The sequence below is a fragment of the Oncorhynchus mykiss genome, chromosome 7 (genome assembly GCF_057628025.1).
Source record: "Oncorhynchus mykiss isolate SJ-2025 chromosome 7, ASM5762802v1, whole genome shotgun sequence".
In the NCBI taxonomy this organism is placed as follows: domain Eukaryota; kingdom Metazoa; phylum Chordata; class Actinopteri; order Salmoniformes; family Salmonidae; genus Oncorhynchus; species Oncorhynchus mykiss.
Window position 1 is genome coordinate 65,074,418 of NC_143028.1, and position 20,645 is coordinate 65,095,062.

Here is a 20,645-nt window from a genome sequence, read left to right on the forward strand (position 1 = left end):
GGGAGATGGATATGTGATATGGATATGTAAGGGAGATGGATATGTAATGGAGATGGATATGTGATATGGATATGTAAGGGAGATGGATATGTGATATGGATATGTAAGGGAGGTGGATATGTAAGGGAGATGGATATGTGATATGGATATGTAAGGGAGATGGATATGTGATATGGGTATGTAAGTGAGATGGATATGTGATATGGATATGTAAGGGAGATGGATATGTGATATGGATATGTAAGGGAGATGGATATGTAAGGGAGATGGATATGTAATGGAGATGGATATGTGATATGGATAAGTAAGGGAGATGGATATGTGATATGGATACGTTAAGGATATGGATATGTAAGGGATATCTCAAGGCCATCAGACTGTTAATTAGCCTTCACTAGCACATTAGAGGCTGCTGCCCTATACATAGACATGAAATGACTGGCCACTTTAATAATTGTAACACTAGTCACTTTAATAATGTTTACATATTTTGCATTACTCATCTCATATGTATATACTGTATTCTGTCTTATTCTACTGTTTCTTAGTCTATGCTGATCTGACATTGCTCGTACAAATATGTATATATTCTTAATTCCATTCTATTCCTTTAGATTGTGTGTTTTGTTAGATATTATTTGCTAGATATTACTGCACTGTTGGAGCTAGAAACCCAAGCATTTCGCTACACCCATAATAACATCAGCTAAACATGTGGATGTGACAAATAACATTTGATTTGATATGGATATGTAAGGGATAAGGGGGGTGCAATTCAATATTAGGAAGGTGTTCCTAATGTTTGGTATACTCAGTGTATAAGGGATATGGATATGTGATATAGATATGGAGATGTAAGGGATATGGATATGTGATATAGATATGGAGATGTAAAGGATATGGATATGTGATATACAGTAGATATGTAAGGGCAGTGGCGACACATCATTCAGCCCTTGTTTTGAGACCCACATTTTTAGCGAAATAAATAAATAAAAAATAAATCCACATTTTGGAGGGCTTGCATGTTATTTTGGCATTAATACCTGTCACATATTAGTTTGCAAACAATGTCAAATATATATATATATATATATATATATATATATATATATATATATATATATATATATATATATATATATATAATTGAGTTTATTTATCCGTTATTTTACCAGGTAAGTTGACTGAGAACACGTTCTCATTTGCAGCAACGACCTGGGGAATAGTTACAGGGGAGAGGAGGGGGATGAATGAGCCAATTGTAAACATATCGGTGCTCATCAGCCATTGGACATGAACATTACACAACAAGTTGGAAATCGCAAATTTAGGAATGAGTGGTTTGGAAGGAATCAGTGACAGTGGCTAACTGCAAGCATTGCAAAGCAATCACTAGCCTGCTATTCAGTAGAGTGGCTGTGTGGTCCCAAATCTGGGATTAAGGGGTGCTTTTCCAAGTTTAAATGATAAAGATTCAACATTGGCCATGCTGTCAATGACGCATGATTTGTGCCGTGCTCAAAACAACTCAACTCGGAACTGCGAAAACTTGACTTCAGTGAGTTCAAGACAACTGGGAAGTCGGGAATAAACGAGCTCCAACTGGGGAAATACGTTGTGAATGGTCATCCAACTCAGAATTGTATATCCGGCCTCTTTCTAGAGCTACGATCTGAAGATCAATGTCGTCAGCGTGATTCAACCTTGTTTTTTTCAGAGTTCCCAGTTGTTTTGAAAGCACAATATATCCAGAGAATGCCAGACTTTGATGACAAAATTTGCCCACGAAGGACTGCGGCGCCACCTTCCTGTTCAAGTGAGCACAGCACAACAAGATGAGTCCAAAAATCTATTGTATGCTGCTGCATAAATGATGTAATATACCAGGGAGATATGTACACTGTAGCTAAGAAACAACTCTATGTTGTGTAGTAAGGTGTTAGTAGCCCATGTGCCTCACCCTAATAATTCAGTCTATTTACCCCTCTTAACTTTGCCTACTGTTACTGTTCTGACTTGGTGGTGCTCATGTAGCCTAAAACCGGTTTTAGAGAAATGTAATCATCGAATATTGTAAGCACTTTCATTGTATGCTTAAATGCCCCCTTTATTTATCCTACAGTTCTGACTTGGTGTACAGGGAGAACACTGTAAGAACGCCCCATGTTCTGAATTCTGTCGCTGTACATTTCAAAAGTGCTAAACAAATAGTTATATTGACTACGTCCGTCCTAGCTCGCTCATTAATGTCTTAATCAAAATTACGGATTGTCTCTTATCCGCTTGTCGTCCTCTTATGCCAGAAACCACATTTATTTCAGCAAGTCAGCCACATCAGCTATGTTTTTTTTAAAGTCAGGAAATGAGGCTGAATGAACTGTTTCGCTACTAGACAAGTCACCGCTGATAGCCAGGTGTAGCAGCGGTAAGATGTTGGGACAGCTTTATGTAGGCCGTTGTTATAGTGCAATTCATTTAGTGTTGTGTCGTGGCTTTGCTGGCATGCGTCCCACTTTTATTTTTTTCCCCCACCAATATTTACATGCTAAAATCGCCACTGGGTAAGGGATATGGATATGTGATATGGATATGTAAGGGATATGGATATGTAAGGGATATGGATATGTAAGGGATATGGATATGTGAAATGGATATGCAAGGGATATGGATATGCGATATGGATATGCAAGGGATATGTATATGTGATATGGGATATGTAAGGGATATGGATATGCAAGGGATATGGATATGCGATATGGATATGTAAGGGATATGGATATGTGATATGGATATGTAAGGGATATGGGTGTGTGATATGGATATGTAAGGGATATGAATATGCGATATGGATATGTAAGGGATATGGATATGTGATATGGATATGTAAGGGATATGGATATGTGATATGTAAGGGATGTGTGGTATGGAGATGTGAGCGATTGCCTCTCACCCCTCATCTCTCCGTCACACTATCACTGTTTGGTATGGTTTGTTACCCTGGTCCCTCCTCGTCTCTGTGTGAACCCAGGCCCTTGTTCACCCTCCCTCATTCTCTCTCTCTTCCTCCCTCACCCTCATCTTCTATCTCCCACATCCTCCCTGTCCTCCCTATTCCTCACTCATTCTCCCCCTCATAATTTCTTTCATCTTTCGTTCTCCTTCTACCTCCCTCATCCTCCCTAGTTGAAAAGCGGGGAATGAGGCTCTGTGTCATAACCCTGACTGTACACACCAACTTCATTAGGTGTTGCTCAGTGTGGCATCCCAGTGCAGATAGAAGCAAGGCCAGGCCAGGCAGCGTTAGTTCAGCCTAACCAGCAGCAGCAGCAAAGCAGAAAACACATTTAGGAGGTCATGTAAAAGCGATGCAGCAAGCGTCCAGTTCTATTAGCCTTAACAAAGATGCTAGCGATGTGGACTTGCTTGGTTATAATTTCATTATTTCACTTTGAGACAGCTTAGCTCAATATTTACACTACTCTTTTTTTCTAGGGGAATAATTATTTTAAAAGATTACAGTACATGCTATAACATGAACTATTGTGGAATGGAATCCCATACTCAATTAAATGATTTCCAGCGGGAAGAGGTAATACATTTAACTGCATATTAATACTCAGTGGTGAGACACAAATAACTTCACCAATGAGATAGAAATGATGGAATACTGTTTGTGTATATGCAATATATTAATAGCCCATGTGACGTACACACACACTCATTCTTTCCTTGAAAACAGTGAGACAGAGATGGTGTGATTGGCTCTTTGTCCTGGCACAGATGGCAACTGAAGAATGTGTAGGTCTGTATTTAGAGCACAGTCACCAGTATTTATAGTCTCTGAGCATCTATTTAATTAATACACACTGAAGGGGCCTACATGTAATGTGACTGTGATGTACAGAAGGGCTGGATTATCTTGCTCACTGCTCTACTACCGTTTCAGAAACAGACCCCATGTGTAATGGATGGGGGGTGTGTGTTTGTGTGTGTGTGTGTGTGTGTGTGTGTGTGTGTGTGTGTGTGTGTGTGTGTTAGAGTGCGAGAACGAGTGTGTGTGTGTCGTTCTGTTCTTCATACTCTGCTCTCTCTCTTTCTCTGCTCTCTCCTCTCTCTCTGTTTTCCGCATCCTAACACCCCCACACATCAACATACAAACAACAGAATTTCTAAGACATGCATCTAGCAGGAATCTTCATACACAGACAGACACACACAGACAGTTGCTCGGACTTGGAGCTTGCAAAGCCAGGGTTGTGGGTTTGATTCCCACGAGGAACCAGTATGAAAATGTATGAAAAAGTATGAAAATGTATGAAAAAGTATGAAAATGTATGAAAAAGTATGCACTACTGTAAGTTGCTCTCGATAAGAGTGTCTGCTAAATGACTCAAATGTACAGTGCATTCAGATAGTTTTCACACCCTTTCCATTTTGTTACGTTGCAGCCTTATTCTAAAGTTGATGAAATACATTTTTCCCTCATCAATCTACACACAAAAACCCATAATGACAAAGCGAAAACAGGTTTTTAGAAAGGTTTGCAAATGTATAAAAAAAAGAAAAAATCTGAAATACCTAATTTACATATGTATTCAGACACTTTTCTATGCGATTCGAAATTGAGCTCAGGTGCATCATGTTTCCATTGATCATCCTTGAGATGTTTCTACAACTTGATTAGAGTCCACCTGTTGTAAATTCAATTAATTGGACATGATTTGGACACCTGTCTATATAAGATCCCACAGTTGACAGTGCATGTCAGAGCAAAAACCAAGCCATGAGGTCAAAGTAATTGTCCGTAGAGCTCCGAAATAGGATTGTGTGAAGGCACAGACCTGGGGATGGGTACCAACATATTTCTGCAGCATTGAAGGTCTCCAAGAACACAGTGGCCTCCATCATTCTTAAATGGAAGAAGTTTAGAACCACCAAGACTCTTCCTAGAGCTGGCCGCCCGGCCAAACTGAGCAAGCTGGGGAGAAGGGCCTTGGTCAGGAAGGTAACCAATAACCCAATGGTCACTCGAACAGATCTCCAGAGTTCCTCTGTGGAGATAGGAGAAACTTCCAGAAGGACAACCATCTCTGCAGCATTCCACCAATCAGGCCTTTATGGTAGAGTGGCCAGATGGAAGCCACTCCTCAGTAAAAGGCACATGACAGCCCGCTTGGAGTTTGCCAAAAGGCACCCAAAGGACTCTCAGACCATGAGAAACAAGATTCTCTGGTCTGATGAAACCAACATTTAACTCTTTGGCCTGAATGCCAAGTGCCCCGTCTGGAGGAAACCTGGCACCATCCCTACGGTAAGCATGATGGTGGCAGCATCATGTTGTGGGGATGTTTTTCAGTGGTGGGACTGGGAAACTAGTCAAGATCGAGGGAAAGACCTCCGACTGGGGTGAAGGTTCACCTTCCAACAAGACAATGACCTCAAGCACACAGCCAAGACAACGCAGGAGTGGCTTCGGGACAAGTCTCTGAATGTCCTTGAGTGGCCCAGCCAGAGCCCAGACTTGATGTAACATCTCTGGATAGACCTGAAAATAGCTATGCAGCAACGCTCCCAATCCAACCTGACAGAGCTTGAGAGGATCTGCAGAGAAGAATGGCAGAAACTCCCCAAATACAGGTGCGTCAAGCTTGTAGCGTCATACCCAAGAAGACTCGGCTGTAATCGCTGCCAAAGCTGCTTCAATAAAGTACTGAGTCAAGGTGTCTGAATACTTTCCAAATGCACTGTAAATGTAACAAACACACAGTACACACAAAATCTAAATACATTTATACACTCGCATGCATGTATAAAGCCTTCAGAAAGTATTCATACACCTTTACTTATTCCACATTTTCTGCAATAGCCTGAATTTGTTTGTTATATATCTAATTTACATAATTATTCACACCCCTGAGTCAATGCATGTTAGAATCTCCTTTTTCCACTGATTACAGCTGTGAGTCTTTCTGGGTAAGTCTCTAAGAGTTTTGCACACCTGGATTGTACAATATTTGCACATGATTCTTTTTTAATTCTTCAAGCTCTCTCAAGTTGGCTGTTGAACATTGCTAGACAGCTATTTTCAAGTCTTGCCATAGATTTTCAAGCCCATTTATGTCAAAACGGTAATTAGGCCACTCAGTAAAATCCCATGTTATATTGCTCAAAGAGATATGCAATGTCTGCTTTTTGTTTTCCCATCTACCAATAGGTGCCCTTCTTTGTGAGGCATTGGAAAACCTCCCTGGTCTTTGTGGTTGAATCTGGGTTTGAAATTCACGGCTCGACTGAGGGACCTTACAGATAATTGTATGTGTGGGGTACAGAGATGAGCCATTTCAGCTTTTCATGTTGTATTAATTAGTCAAATAAATTCCACTTTAACATTATGGGTATTGTGTGTAGGTCAGTGACACAACATCTACATGTAATACATTTTAAACACAACAAAATGTGGAAAAAGTCAAGGGGTGTGAATACTTTCTGAAGACACTGTAAGCACGCACAGTTAACGTTTACATTTAGTTGTCGAGCTGATCTTGGTATCCAGGGCAACGCACAGTGTGTGAGGGGTTACAGAGGATGAGTCGCATGTAATCAAACCTACATCCATCTGTCCTTCTCTCGTCCGTCCAGCATCTCCATGCCTGCCTCAGTACATTATTATTGGGACACAGCGCTGCTACAATGAACTGATTATTCATTATGTGTGTGGGGGCAACATAGCGTGAACAACATCTGTCATGGCACTGTATACAATATGTGTTCATATGTGACCTGCTTCATGTGTTCTATTGGGGAGAAAAGGGTTCCTCCCTGCAGCTCATAATGTTTCTACAGAATAAAGAGTGAGAGCATGAGGGAGAGAGAGTGACAGGGAATGGATAACAAGGAGGATCACTGTACTTTAGAGGCAGAGAGAAGGGGAAGGGTGTGAGAGAGGGGGGGAGGTACAGGACTGAGAGAAGAAGACTATAAGAACAGGAGAAAGATGGAAAGGGAGAGAGAGAGAGGAGGAGAGCATATGAGAGACTGTATTAGACAGAAGAAGAATCTCCCTCCATCTGAGGAAAACCCTGCAGGGGAGGGTACCCCTCTCATCTACCCCCTAGCCTGGCCATGTGATAAGCTGATAACCCAGAGCAAGTGACCAACCACAAGTGTGTGTGTGTATGTGTGTGTGTGTGTGTGTGTGTGTGTGTGTGTGTGTGTGTGTGTATATATAGATTCACAGTCCAGCAGAGTTACTATGCACTAGCTGTGCAAGGGGGGGTGGGGCCTCAACACAAGACTGGCACATAAGAAGGAAGAGAGAGATATAGAGAGGAAGGAAGGAGAGAGAGAGTGTGATAGATAGAGGGGGGGTAGAATGACAGTTGAAAGAGCATGTGTGTGTGAGAAGGCTAGAGAGAGAGTGAAGGAGATCGCGAGCAAGCGGAGAGAGAGCTGAGAGCAAGAGAGTCCCTTCTGTCTCTGTCTCTGGTAGGGAGAGATAGAGAGAAAACAAGGGAGAAAGAGAGCGTGAAAGGGGGAGAGAGAGAAGAGAGAGAGCGTTGAGATCTTTCTCTCGGTCTCTGCTGAAGCACAGGAGTCTATGCCCGAGCTGGATCCTGCATAACTCCTTGTCCTCCTCTTCCTCTTGTTGTCTGCGCTGTCTTTAAAACGGAGGGAACCCTCGGACTCAGAGCTCATCCGTTGCCGTGGCAATGGGCTGTCGGCTCTCAGGGCCGTGGTTCGGCGATGGAATGGGGGTTAGTGTGCACCCTTCTAAATCTGTGGGTGTGTGGTGCGTGTATGCCTGCGTGCGTGTGCAATCTTTTTTGCATGCCTCTATGTGTGTGTATGTGTGTGTGTGGGCACATGTGTAGATGGAATTTATGGATAGAGGAAGGGTCATGATAGAGAATATGGAGAATAACGGAACAGAATACACACCATGACATGATGCCAGCTCTCTCTCTGTGTGTGTGTGTGTGTGTGTGTGTATGTTGGTGTGTGTCAATACGTGGGAGTCTGTGAGTGTGCTTGTGAGAGTAGTACAGAATAAGAGTTAGACAGGCACGGATCTTATTATGAGAGAAATGACCAAATGTGTTTGAAATAGTACTTGTATTTACTTGTAGAAAGATTGTGTCTACAGACAGATCAGTTCTGCTGCCTATTCTAGCAACATAGTGAGGCTCGTGATTGTGCTTTCTGTGTTGGGGTTATTCAGCGTTGTGTGTGCATTTGTGTGTGAATTTGTGCGTGTGTATGTGTGTGTGTGTGTGTGTGTGTATGGCAGCCTCTTGTGACCAGCGTTGATGATTACAAGGAGTGACAGCTTTCCCCATCCAACAGCACAGAGCTGTGACTCTCTCTCTCTCTTTCACTTCCCTTCCTCTCTCAATTCTCTCCCTCTATCCTTTCCAATCTCTCTCTCTCCTATCCATCTTTTGACCTTACATTACATCCCTCTCCACATCCATCTGTACTGTTCATTCTCTCCTCTCCTCACCTCTGCTCACTCCCTCCTTTCTTCTCCTCACCTCTGCTCCCTCCTCCTCTCCTCCCCTCTGCTCCCTCCTCTCTTCTCCTCTCTTCCACTCTGCTCCCTTCTCTCTTCTCCTCTCCTCCCCTCTGCTCCCTCCTCTCTTCTCCTCTCCTCCCCTCTGCTCCCTCCTTTCTTCTCCTCACCTCTGCTCCCTTCTCTCTTCTCCTCTCCTCTGCTCCCCTCTATCTTCTCCTCTCCTATGCTCCCTCCTTTCTTCTCCTCTCCTCTGCTCCCTCCTTTCTTCTCCTCTCCTCACCTCTCCTCCCTTCTCTCTTCTCCTCTCCTCCCTCCTCCTCTCCTCACTTCTGCTCCCTTCTCTCTTCTCCTCTCCTCCCCTCTGCTCCCTTCTCTCTTCTCCTCTCCTCTGCTCCCTCCTCTCTTCTCCTCTCCTCTGCTCCCTCCTTTCTTCTCCTCTCCTGCTCCCTTCTCTCTTCTCCTCTCCTCTGCTCCCTTCTCCTCTCCTCACCTCTGCTCCCTCCTTTCTTCTCCTCTCCTCTGCTCCCTCCTTTCTTCTCCTCTCCTCTGCTCCCTTCTCTCTTCTCCTCTCCTCACCTCTGCTCCCTTCTCTCTTCTCCTCTCCTCTGCTCCCTTCTGTCTTCTCCTCTCCTCTGCTCCCTCCTCTCTTCTCCTCTCCTCTGCTCCCTCCTTTCTTCTCCTCTCTTCACCTCTGCTCCATTATCTCTTCTCCTCCCCTCTGCTCCCTCCTCTCTTCTCCTCTTCTCACCTCTGCTCCCTTCTCTCTTCTCCTCTCCTCCCCTCTGCTCCCTTCTCTCTTCTCCTCTCCTCCCCTCTGCTCCCTTCCTCTCCTCTGCTCCCTCCTTTCTTCTCCTCTCCTCTGCTCCCTTCTCTCTTCTCCTCTCCTCACCTCTGCTCCCTTCTCTCTTCTCCTCTCCTCTGCTCCCTTCTGTCTTCTCCTCTCCTCTGCTCCCTCCTCTCTTCTCCTCTCCTCTGCTCCCTCCTTTCTTCTCCTCTCTTCACCTCTGCTCCATTATCTCTTCTCCTCCCCTCTGCTCCCTCCTCTCTTCTCCTCTTCTCACCTCTGCTCCCTTCTCTCTTCTCCTCTCCTCCCCTCTGCTCCCTTCTCTCTTCTCCTCTCCTCCCCTCTGCTCCCTTCCTCTCCTCTGCTCCCTCCTTTCTTCTCCTCTCCTCTGCTCCCTCCTCTCTTCTCCTCTCCTCACCTCTGCTCCCTTCTCTCTTCTCCTCTCCTCTGCTCCCTTCTGTCTTCTCCTCTCCTCTGCTCCCTCCTCTCTTCTCCTCTCCTCTGCTCCCTCCTTTCTTCTCCTCTCTTCACCTCTGCTCCATTCTCTCTTCTCCTCCCCTCTGCTCCCTCCTCTCTTCTCCTCTCCTCACCTCTGCTCCCTTCTCTCTTCTCCTCTCCTCCCCTCTGCTCCCTTCTCTCTTCTCCTCTTCTCCCCTCTGCTCCCTCCTCTCCTCACCTCTGCTCCATCCTTTCTTCTCCTATCGTCACCTCTGCCCCCTTCTCTCTTCTCCTCTCCTCACCTCTGCTCCCTTCTCCTCTCCTCCCCTCTGCTCCCTCCTCTCCTCTCCTCACCTCTGCTCAATTCTTTTTTCTCCTCTCCTCACCTCTGCTCCCTTCTCCTCTCCTCACCTCTGCTCCCTTCTCTCTTCTCCTCTCCTCACCTCTGCTCCCTCTTCTCTTCTCCTCTCCTCCCCTCTGCTCCCTTCTCTCTTCTCCTCTCCTCACCTCTGCTACCTCCTCTCATCACCTCTGCTCCCTTCTCTCTTCTCCCCTCTGCTCCCTCCTTTCTTCTCCTCTCGTCACCTCTGCCCCCTTCTCTCTTCTCCTCTCCTCACCTCTGCTCCCTTCTCTCTTCTCCTCTCCTCCCCTCTGCTCCCTCCTCTCCTCACCTCTGCTCAATCCATTCTTCTCCTCTCCTCACCTCTGCTCCCTTCTCCTCTCCTCACCTCTGCTCCCTTCTCTCTTCTCCTCTGCTCCCTCTTCTCTTCTCCTCTCCTCCCCTCTGCTCCCTTCTCTCTTCTCCTCTCCTCACCTCTGCTCCCTTCTCTCATCACTTCTGCTCCCTCCTTTCTTCTCCTCTCCTCACCTCTGCTCCCTTCTCTCTTCTCACCTCTGCTCCCTTCTCTCTTCTCCTATCCTCTCCTCTGCTCCCTTCTCTCGTCTCCTATCCTCACCTCTGCTCCCTTCTCTCTTCTCATCTCCTCACCTCTGCTCCCTCCTTACTTCTTCTCTCCTCACCTCTGCTCCCTTCTCTCTTCTCCTCTCCTCACCTCTGCTCCCTTCTCTCTTCTCCTCTCCTCACCTCTGCTCCCTTCTCTCTTCTCCTCTCCTCACCTCTGCTCCCTTCTCTCTTCTCCTCTCCTCACCTCTGCTCCCTCCTCTCTTCTCCTCACCTCTGCTCCCTCCTTTCTTCTCCTCTCCTCACCTCTGCTCCCTTCTCTCTTCTCCTCTCCTCACCTCTGCTCCCTCCTTTCTTCTCCTCTCCTCACCTCTGCTCCCTTCTCTCTTCTCCTCTCCTCACCTCTGCTCCCTTCTCTCTTCTCCTCTCCTCACCTCTGCTCCCTTCTCTCGTCTCCTATCCTCACCTCTGCTCCCTTCTCTCTTCTCCTCTCCTCTGCTCCCTCCTTTCTTCTCCTCTCCTCACCTCTGCTCTCTTCTCTCTTCTCCTCTGCTCCCTTCTCTCGTCTCCTATCCTCACCTCTGCTCCCTTCTCTCTTCTCCTCTCCTCACCTCTGCTCCCTCCTCTCTTCTCCTCTCCTCACCTCTGCTCCCTTCTCTCTTCTCCTCTCCTCACCTCTGCTCCCTTCTCTTCTCCTCTCCTCACCTCTGCTCCCTTCTCTCTTCTCCTCTCCTCACCTCTGCTCCCTTCTCTCTTCTCCTCTCCTCACCTCTGCTCCCTCCTCTCTTCTCTTCTCCTTACCTCTGCTCCCTCCTTTCTTCTCCTCTCCTCACCTCTGCTCTCTTCTCTCTTTTCCTCTCCTCTGCTCCCTTCTCTCGTCTCCTATCCTCACCTCTGCTCCCTTCTCTCTTCTCCTCTCCTCACCTCTGCTCCCTTCTCTCTCCTCACCTCTGCTCCCTTCTCTCTTCTCCTCTCCTCACCTCTGCTCCCTTCTCTCTTCTCCTCTCCTCACCTCCGCTCCCTTCTCTCTTCTCCTCTCCTCACCTCTGCTCCCTTCTCTCTTCGCCTCTCCTCTGCTCCCTTCTCTCGTCTCACCTCCTCTCCTCTGCTCCCTTCTCTCTTCTCACCTCCTCACCTCTGCTCCCTTCTCTCTTCTCACCTCCTCACCTCTACTCCCTTCCCTCTTCTCCTCTCCTCTCCTCTGCTCCCTTCTCTCTTCTCACCTCCTCACCTCTGCCCCCTCCTCTCTTCTCTTCTCCTCACCTCTGCTCCCTTTTCTCTTCTCCTCTGCTCCCTCCTCTCTTCTCCTCTCCTCACCTCTGCTCCCTTCTCCTCTCCTCACCTCTGCTCCCTTCTCTCTTCTCCTCTCCTCACCTCTGTTCCCTTCTCTCTTCTCCTCTCCTCACCTCTGCTCCCTCCTTTCTTCTCCTCTCCTCACATCTGCTCTCTTCTCTCTTCTCGTCTCCTCTGCTCCCTTCTCTCTCCTCACCTCTGCTCCCTCCTCTCCTCCCCTCTGCTCCCTTCTCTCTTCTCCTCTCCTCTCCTCCCTTCTCTCTTCTCCTCTGCTCCCTTCTCCTCACCTCTACTCCCTTCTCCTCTCCTCACCTCTGCTCCCTTCTCTCTTCTCACCTCCTCACCTCTGCTCCCTCCTCTCTTCTCTTCTCCTCACATCTGCTCCCTTCTCTCTTCTCCTCTCCTCCCCTCTGCTCCCTCCTTTCTTCTCCTCACCTCTGCTCCCTTCTCTTCTCCTCTCCTCACCTCTGCTCCGCTCCATCCTTTCTTCTCCTCACCTCTGCTCCATCCTTTCTTCTCCTCTCCTCACCTCTGCTCGCTTCTCTCTTCTCCTCTCCTCCCCTCTGCTCCCTCCTCTCTTCTCCTCACCTCTGCTCCCTCCTCTCTTCTCCTCTCCTCACCTCTGCTCACTTCTCTCTTCGACTCTCCTCCCCTCTGCTCCCTTCTCTCTTCGACTCTCCTCCCCTCTGCTCCCTTCTCTCTTCTCCTCTCCTCACCTCTGCTCCCTTCTCTCTTCTCCTCTCCTCTGCTCCACACTCTCATCTCCTCTCCTCACCTCACCTCTGCTCCCTTCTCTCTTCTCCTCTAATCACCTCTGTTCCCTCCTCTCCTCTGCTCCCTCCTTTCTTCTCCTCTCCTCACCTCTGCTCTCTTCTCTCTTCTCCTCTGCTCCCTTCTCTCGTCTCCTATCCTCACCTCTGCTCCCTTCTCTCTTCTCCTCTCCTCACCTCTGCTCCCTCCTCTCTTCTCCTCTCCTCACCTCTGCTCCCTTCTCTCTTCTCCTCTCCTCACCTCTGCTCCCTTCTCTTCTCCTCTCCTCACCTCTGCTCCCTTCTCTCTTCTCCTCTCCTCACCTCTGCTCCCTTCTCTCTTCTCCTCTCCTCACCTCTGCTCCCTTCTCTCTTCTCCTCTCCTCACCTCTGCTCCCTTCTCTCTTCTCCTCTCCTCACCTCTGCTCCCTCCTCTCTTCTCTTCTCCTTACCTCTGCTCCCTCCTTTCTTCTCCTCTCCTCACCTCTGCTCTCTTCTCTCTTTTCCTCTCCTCTGCTCCCTCCTTTCTTCTCCTCTCCTCACCTCTGCTCTCTTCTCTCTTCTCCTCTGCTCCCTTCTCTCGTCTCCTATCCTCACCTCTGCTCCCTTCTCTCTTCTCCTCTCCTCACCTCTGCTCCCTCCTCTCTTCTCCTCTCCTCACCTCTGCTCCCTTCTCTCTTCTCCTCTCCTCACCTCTGCTCCCTTCTCTTCTCCTCTCCTCACCTCTGCTCCCTTCTCTCTTCTCCTCTCCTCACCTCTGCTCCCTTCTCTCTTCTCCTCTCCTCACCTCTGCTCCCTCCTCTCTTCTCTTCTCCTTACCTCTGCTCCCTCCTTTCTTCTCCTCTCCTCACCTCTGCTCTCTTCTCTCTTTTCCTCTCCTCTGCTCCCTTCTCTCGTCTCCTATCCTCACCTCTGCTCCCTTCTCTCTTCTCCTCTCCTCACCTCTGCTCCCTCCTCTCTTCTCCTCTCCTCACCTCTGCTCCCTTCTCTCTCCTCACCTCTGCTCCCTTCTCTCTTCTCCTCTCCTCACCTCTGCTCCCTTCTCTCTTCTCCTCTCCTCACGTCTGCTCCCGTCTCTCTTCTCCTCTCCTCACCTCCGCTCCCTTCTCTCTTCTCCTCTCCTCACCTCTGCTCCCTTCTCTCTTCGCCTCTCCTCTGCTCCCTTCTCTCGTCTCACCTCCTCTCCTCTGCTCCCTTCTCTCTTCTCACCTCCTCACCTCTGCTCCCTTCTCTCTTCTCACCTCCTCACCTCTACTCCCTTCCCTCTTCTCCTCTCCTCTCCTCTGCTCCCTTCTCTCTTCTCACCTCCTCACCTCTGCCCCCTCCTCTCTTCTCTTCTCCTCACCTCTGCTCCCTTTTCTCTTCTCCTCTGCTCCCTCCTCTCTTCTCCTCTCCTCACCTCTGCTCCCTTCTCCTCTCCTCACCTCTGCTCCCTTCTCTCTTCTCCTCTCCTCACCTCTGTTCCCTTCTCTCTTCTCCTCTCCTCACCTCTGCTCCCTCCTTTCTTCTCCTCTCCTCACATCTGCTCTCTTCTCTCTTCTCGTCTCCTCTGCTCCCTTCTCTCTCCTCACCTCTGCTCCCTCCTCTCCTCCCCTCTGCTCCCTTCTCTCTTCTCCTCTCCTCTCCTCCCTTCTCTCTTCTCCTCTGCTCCCTTCTCCTCACCTCTACTCCCTTCTCCTCTCCTCACCTCTGCTCCCTTCTCTCTTCTCACCTCCTCACCTCTGCTCCCTCCTCTCTTCTCTTCTCCTCACATCTGCTCCCTTCTCTCTTCTCCTCTCCTCCCCTCTGCTCCCTCCTTTCTTCTCCTCACCTCTGCTCCCTTCTCTTCTCCTCTCCTCACCTCTGCTCCGCTCCATCCTTTCTTCTCCTCACCTCTGCTCCATCCTTTCTTCTCCTCTCCTCACCTCTGCTCGCTTCTCTCTTCTCCTCTCCTCCCCTCTGCTCCCTCCTCTCTTCTCCTCACCTCTGCTCCCTCCTCTCTTCTCCTCTCCTCACCTCTGCTCACTTCTCTCTTCGACTCTCCTCCCCTCTGCTCCCTTCTCTCTTCGACTCTCCTCCCCTCTGCTCCCTTCTCTCTTCTCCTCTCCTCACCTCTGCTCCCTTCTCTCTTCTCCTCTCCTCTGCTCCACACTCTCATCTCCTCTCCTCACCTCACCTCTGCTCCCTTCTCTCTTCTCCTCTAATCACCTCTGTTCCCTCCTCTCTTCTCCTCTCCTCCCCTCTGCTCAATTCTCTCTTCTCCTCTCCTCTGCTCCCTTCTCTCTTCTCCTCTCCTCTGCTCCCTCCTTTCTTCTCCTGTCCTCACCTCTGTTCCCTCCTCTCTTCTCCTCTCCTCCCCTCTGCTCCCTTCTCTCCTCTCCTCCCCTCTGCTCCCTTCTCTCTTCTCATCTCCTCCCCTCTGCTCCCTCCTCTCTTCTCCTCACCTCTGTTCCCTCCTTTCTTCTCCTCTCCTCACCTCTGCTCCCTTCTCTCTTCTCACCTCTGCTCCCTTCTCTCTTCTCCTATCCTCTCCTCTGCTCCCTTTTCTCGTCTCCTATCCTCACCTCTGCTCCCTTCTCTCTTCTCATCTCCTCACCTCTGCTCCCTTCTCTCTTCTCATCTCCTCCCCTCTGCTCCCTCCTCTCTTCTTCTCTACTCACCTCTGCTCCCTCCTTTCTTTTCCTCTCCTCTGCTCCCTTCTCTCTTCTCCTCTCCTCACCTCTGCTCCCTTCTCTCTTCTCCTCTCCTCACCTCTGCTCCATTCTCTCGTCTCCTATCCTCACCTCTGCTCCCTTCTCTCTTCTCATCTCCTCCCCTCTGCTCCCTCCTCTCTTCTCCTCTCCTCACCTCTGCTCCCTTCTCTCTTCTCCTCTCCTCACCTCTGCTCCCTTCTCTCTTCTCCTCTCCTCACCTCTGCTCCCTTCTCTCTTCTCCTCCCCTCACCTCTGCTCCCTTCTCTCTTCTCCTCTCCTCACGTCTGCTCCCTTCTCCTCTCCTCACCTCCGCTCCCTTCTCTCTTCTCCTCACCTCTGCTCCCTTCTCTCTTCTCCTCTCCTCACCTCTGCTCCCTTCTCTCTTCGCCTCTCCTCTGCTCCCTTGTCTCGTCTCACCTCCTCTCCTCTGCTCCCTTCTCTCTTCTCACCTCCTCACCTCTGCTCCCTTCTCTCTTCTCACCTCCTCACCTCTACTCCCTTCTCTCTTCTCCTCTCCTCTCCTCTGCTCCCTTCTCTCTTCTCACCTCCTCACCTCTGCTCCCTCCTCTCTTCTCTTCTCCTCACTTCTGCTCCCTTTTCTCTTCTCCTCTGCTCCCTCCTCTCTTCTCCTCTCCTCACCTCTGCTCCCTTCTCTCTCCTCACCTCTGCTCCCTTCTCTCTTCTCCTCTCCTCACCTCTGTTCCCTTCTCTCTTCTCCTCTCCTCACCTCTGCTCCCTCCTTTCTTCTCCTCTCCTCACATCTGCTCTCTTCTCTCTTCTCGTCTCCTCTGCTCCCTTCTCTCTCCTCACCTCTAATCCCTCCTCTCCTCCCCTCTGCTCCCTTCTCTCATCTCCTCTCCTCTCCTCCCTTCTCTCTTCTCCTCTGCTCCCTTCTCCTCACCTCTACTCCCTTCTCCTCTCCTCACCTCTGCTCCCTTCTCACCTCCTCACCTCTGCTCCCTCCTCTCTTCTCTTCTCCTCACCTCTGCTCCCTTCTCTCTTCTCCTCTCCTCCCCTCTGCTCCCTCCTTTCTTCTCCTCACCTCTGCTCCCTTCTCTTCTCCTCTCCTCACCTCTGCTCCGCGCCATCCTTTCTTCTCCTCACCTCTGCTCCATCCTTTCTTCTCCTCTCCTCACCTCTGCTCGCTTCTCTCTTCTCCTCTCCTCCCCTCTGCTCCCTCCTCTCTTCTCCTCACCTCTGCTCCCTCCTCTCTTCTCCTCTCCTCACCTCTGCTCACTTCTCTCTTCTCCTCTCCTCCCCTCTGCTCCCTCCTCTCTTCTCCTCTCCTCACCTCTGTTCCCTCCTCTCCTCACCTCTGCACCCTTCTCTCTTCGACTCTCCTCCCCTCTGCTCCCTTCTCTCTTCGACTCTCCTCCCCTCTGCTCCCTTCTCTCTTCTCCTCTCCTCACCTCTGCTCCCTTCTCTCTTCTCCTCTCCTCACCTCTGCTCCATACTCTCATCTCCTCTCCTCACCTCACCTCTGCTCCCTTCTCTCTTCTCCTCTAATCACCTCTGTTCCCTCCTCTCTTCTCCTCTCCTCCCCTCTGCTCAATTCTCTCTTCTCCTCTCCTCTGCTCCCTTCTCTCTTCTCCTCTCCTCCCTCCTTTCTTCTCCTCTGCTCCCTCCTTTCTTCTCCTCTCCTCACCTCTGTTCCCTCCTCTCTTCTCCTCTCCTCCCCTCTGCTCCCTTCTCTCCTCTCCTCCCCTCTGCTCCCTTCTCTCTTCTCATCTCCTCCCCTCTGCTCCCTCCTCTCTTCTCCCCCCCTCTGTTCCCTCCTTTCTTCTCCTCTCCTCACCTCTGCTCCCTTCTCTCTTCTCACCTCTGCTCCCTTCTCTCTTCTCCTATCCTCTCCTCTGCTCCCTTCTCTCGTCTCCTATCCTCACCTCTGCTCCCTTCTCTCTTCTCATCTCCTCACCTCTGCTCCCTTCTCTCTTCTCATCTCCTCCCCTCTGCTCCCTCCTTTCTTTTCCTCTCCTCTGCTCCCTTCTCTCTTCTCCTCTCCTCACCTCTGCTCCCTTCTCTCTTCTCCTCTCCTCACCTCTGCTCCCTTCTCTCTTCTCCTCTCCTCACCTCTGCTCCATTCTCTCGTCTCCTATCCTCACCTCTGCTCCCTTCTCATCTCCTCCCCTCTGCTCCCTCCTCTCTTCTCCTCTCCTCTGCTCCCTCCTTTCTTCTCCTCTCCTCACCTCTGCTCCCTTCTCTCTTCTCTTCTCCTCACCTCTGCTCCCTTCTCTCTTCTCCTCTCCTCACCTCTGCTCCCTTCTCTCGTCTCCTATCCTCACCTCTGCTCCCTTCTCTCTTCTCATCTCCTCCCCTCTGCTCCCTTCTCTGCTCCCTCCTTTCTTCTCCTCTCCTCACCTCTGCTCTCGTCTCCTATCCTCACCTCTGCTCCCTTCTCTCTTCTCCTCTCCTCTGCTCCCTCCTCTCTTCTCCTCTCCTCACCTCTGCTCCCTTCTCTCTTCTCCTCTCCTCACCTCTGCTCCCTTCTCTCTTCTCCTCTCCTCACCTCTGCTCCCTTCTCTCTTCTCCTCTCCTCACCTCTGCTCCCTCCTCTCTTCTCTTCTCCTCACCTCTGCTCCCTCCTTTCTGCTCCTCACCTCTGCTCTCTTCTCTCTTCTCCTCTCCTCTGCTCCCTTCTCTCGTCTCCTATCCTCACCTCTGCTCCCTTCTCTCTTCTCCTCTCCTCACCTCTGCTCCCTCCTCTCTTCTCCTCTCCTCCCCTCTGCTCCCTTCTCTCTTCTCCTCACCTCTGCTCCCTTCTCTCTTCTCCTCTCCTCACGACTGCTCCCTTCTCACCTCCTCACCCAGTCCCAGATGCCCAGTCTCCTCTCTTTTTCTCTTTCTGTCGTGGGGTGATGCCCAGTCTCCTCTCCTCTCTCTCTTTCTGTCGTGGGGTGATGTCCAGTCTCCTCTCCTCTCTCTCTTTCTGTCGTGGGGTGATGTCCAGTCTCCTCTCCTCTCTCTCTTTCTGTCATGGGGTGATGCCCATTCTCCTCTCCTCTCTTTCTTTCTGTTGTGGGGTGATGTCCAGTCTCCTCTCCTCTTTCTCTTTCTGTTGTGGGGTGATAACCAGTCTCCTCTCCTCTATCTCTTTCTGTCGTGTAGTGATGCCCAGTCTCCTCTCCTCTCTCTCTTTCTGTCGTGGAGTGATGCCCAGTCTCCTCTCCTCTCTCTCTTTCTGTCATGGGGTGATGCCCATTCTCCTCTCCTCTCTTTCTTTCTGTCGTGTAGTGATGCCCAGTCTCCTCTCCTCTCTCTCTTTCTGTCATGGGGTGATGCCCATTCTCCTCTCCTCTCTCTCTTTGTTGTGGAGTGATGCCCACTCTCATCTCCTCTCCTCTCTCTCTTTCTGTCGTGGAGTGATACCCAGTCTCCTCTCCTCTCTCTCTTTCTGTCGTGGAGTGATGTCCAGTCTCCTCTCCTCTCTCTCTTTCTGTCGTGGAGTGATACCCAGTCTCCTCTCCTCTCCTCTCTCTCTTTCTGTTGTGGAGTGATGTCCAGTCTCCTCTCCTTTCTCTCCTTCTTTCATGGGGTGATGCCCAGTCTCCTCTCCTCTCTCTCTTTCTGTCATGGGGTGATGGCCAGTCTCCTCTCCTTTCTTTTTCTCTTTCTGTCGTGGGGTGATACCCAGTCTCCTCTCCTCTCTCTCTTTCTGTCGTGGGGTGATGTCCAGTCTCCTCTCCTCTCTCTCTTTCTGTCGTGGGGTGATGCCCAGTCTCCTCTCCTCTCTCTCTTTCTGTCGTGGGGTGATGCCCAGTCTCCTCTCCTCTCTTTTTCTCTTTCTGTCGTGGGGTGATGCCCAGTCTCCTCTCCTCTCTCTCTTTCTGTCGTGGGGTGATGTCCAGTCTCCTCTCCTCTCTCTCTTTCTGTCGTGGGGTGATGCCCAGTCTCCTCTCCTCTCTCTCTTTCTGTCGTGGGGTGATGCCCAGTCTCCTCTCCTCTCTTTTTCTCTTTCTGTCGTGGGGTGATGTCCAGTCTCCTCTCCTCTCTCTCTTTCTGTCGTGGGGTGATGCCCAGTCTCCTCTCCTCTCTCTCTTTCGGTCGTGGGGTGATGCCCAGTCTCCTCTCCTCTCTTTTTCTCTTTCTGTCGTGGGGTGATGCCCAGTCTCCTCTCCTCTCTCTCTTTCTGTCGTGGGGTGATGACCAGTCTCATCTCCTCTCTCTCTTTCTGTCGTGGGGTGATGCCCAGTCTCCTCTCCTCTCTCTTTTTCTGTCATGGGGTGATGCCCAGTCTCCTCTTCTCTCTCTTTTTCTGTCATGGGGTGATGCCCAGTCTCCTCTCCTCTCTCTTTTTCTGTCATGGGGTGATGCCCAGTCTCCTCTCCTCTCTCTTTTTCTGTCATGGGGTGATGCCCAGTCTCCTCTCCTCTCTCTTTTTCTGTCATGGGGTGATGGCCAGTCCCCTGTCTCTTCCTCCACAGAGTTTTTTTGTACAGGTGGCATTTTGTATCAGTGCACATGGCATGCATTAAAAGGCCACCATAATACTGCCAGTGTGTGTGTATGTTACAGCATGCCTCAGGTAAGGCTGGATGTGTGCTTGGCTGGGTATCTCCTAATGACGTTAGCATGTCGACAAGCAGATGCACAAACAAGCTCTCACTCGTTGTTTACACAAACACACACACACACACACACGCACCCACAACTGCAAATCGGAACCACACACAGGGTTTGACTGTGTTTGAATACAACACATTTTTCAGTTACCCTCACAGAGAAATATGGCACACACACAGTACTCTCTCTGTAATCTACATAGTAAATACTTTCTCTCTCGCTCTGTCTCTTCCAGGTGGCTGGTGGCACCTTAATTGGGAAGGACAGGCTCATAGTAATGGCTGGAATGGAGCAAGTGGAATGGTGTCAAACACATCCCACACATGGTTACAATGTGGTTGATACCATTCCATTCACTTCATTCCTACCATTATTAGGATCCGTCCTCCCCTCACCAGCCTCCTGTGCTGTCTCTGTAGTTGTGTGTGTACTGTAGTAGGTGGTGAGTCATGTTAGTGATAGGGAGTAGTTCTGAAATGCTGTGTACAACTGTCACTCTGGTTGGGTTGGGTCATGTGTTGTTAGCTCACAGCTCTAGTGGTATGGCTCTGGTGCTATGCTTGGCATCAGGTACAACGCCAGGTATCGAATCCCAAATGTTTTGTTTCTCGTCTTGGGTTGTAACCCTTTAGTTTTCATCTCTGCATCCCCTCCCTTGTTTTGAGTGTTCTCCAGAGTAGATGAGTCACCTCTGAACCCCCACAATGCATCCCTGGTGCACTATATGGGGAAT

At 49.9% G+C, this 20,645-nt stretch overlaps 2 protein-coding genes across 2 annotated transcripts in view; both read left to right on the forward strand.

The window, feature by feature from the left end:
• Nucleotides 1–7,295: 7,295 nt before the first annotated feature.
• LOC110528375 (uncharacterized) overlaps nucleotides 7,296–20,645 on the forward strand; it is a 31,753-nt gene continuing 18,403 nt past the window's right edge. The window contains exon 1 of the mRNA XM_021610396.3: nucleotides 7,296–7,757. Coding sequence (XP_021466071.3) covers nucleotides 7,713–7,757 — 45 coding nt within the window. The 5' untranslated portion in view covers nucleotides 7,296–7,712. The remainder of the gene's footprint in view (nucleotides 7,758–20,645) is intronic.
• LOC149982634 (uncharacterized) lies at nucleotides 8,677–20,592 on the forward strand (the record flags this gene model as incomplete). The annotated part of the gene is made up of 6 exons (XM_090242180.1): nucleotides 8,677–8,789; nucleotides 9,944–10,184; nucleotides 14,870–14,974; nucleotides 16,898–16,942; nucleotides 18,058–18,199; nucleotides 20,588–20,592. Coding segments are annotated over 6 exons (651 nt in total), but the record flags the coding sequence as incomplete, so codon positions are not given.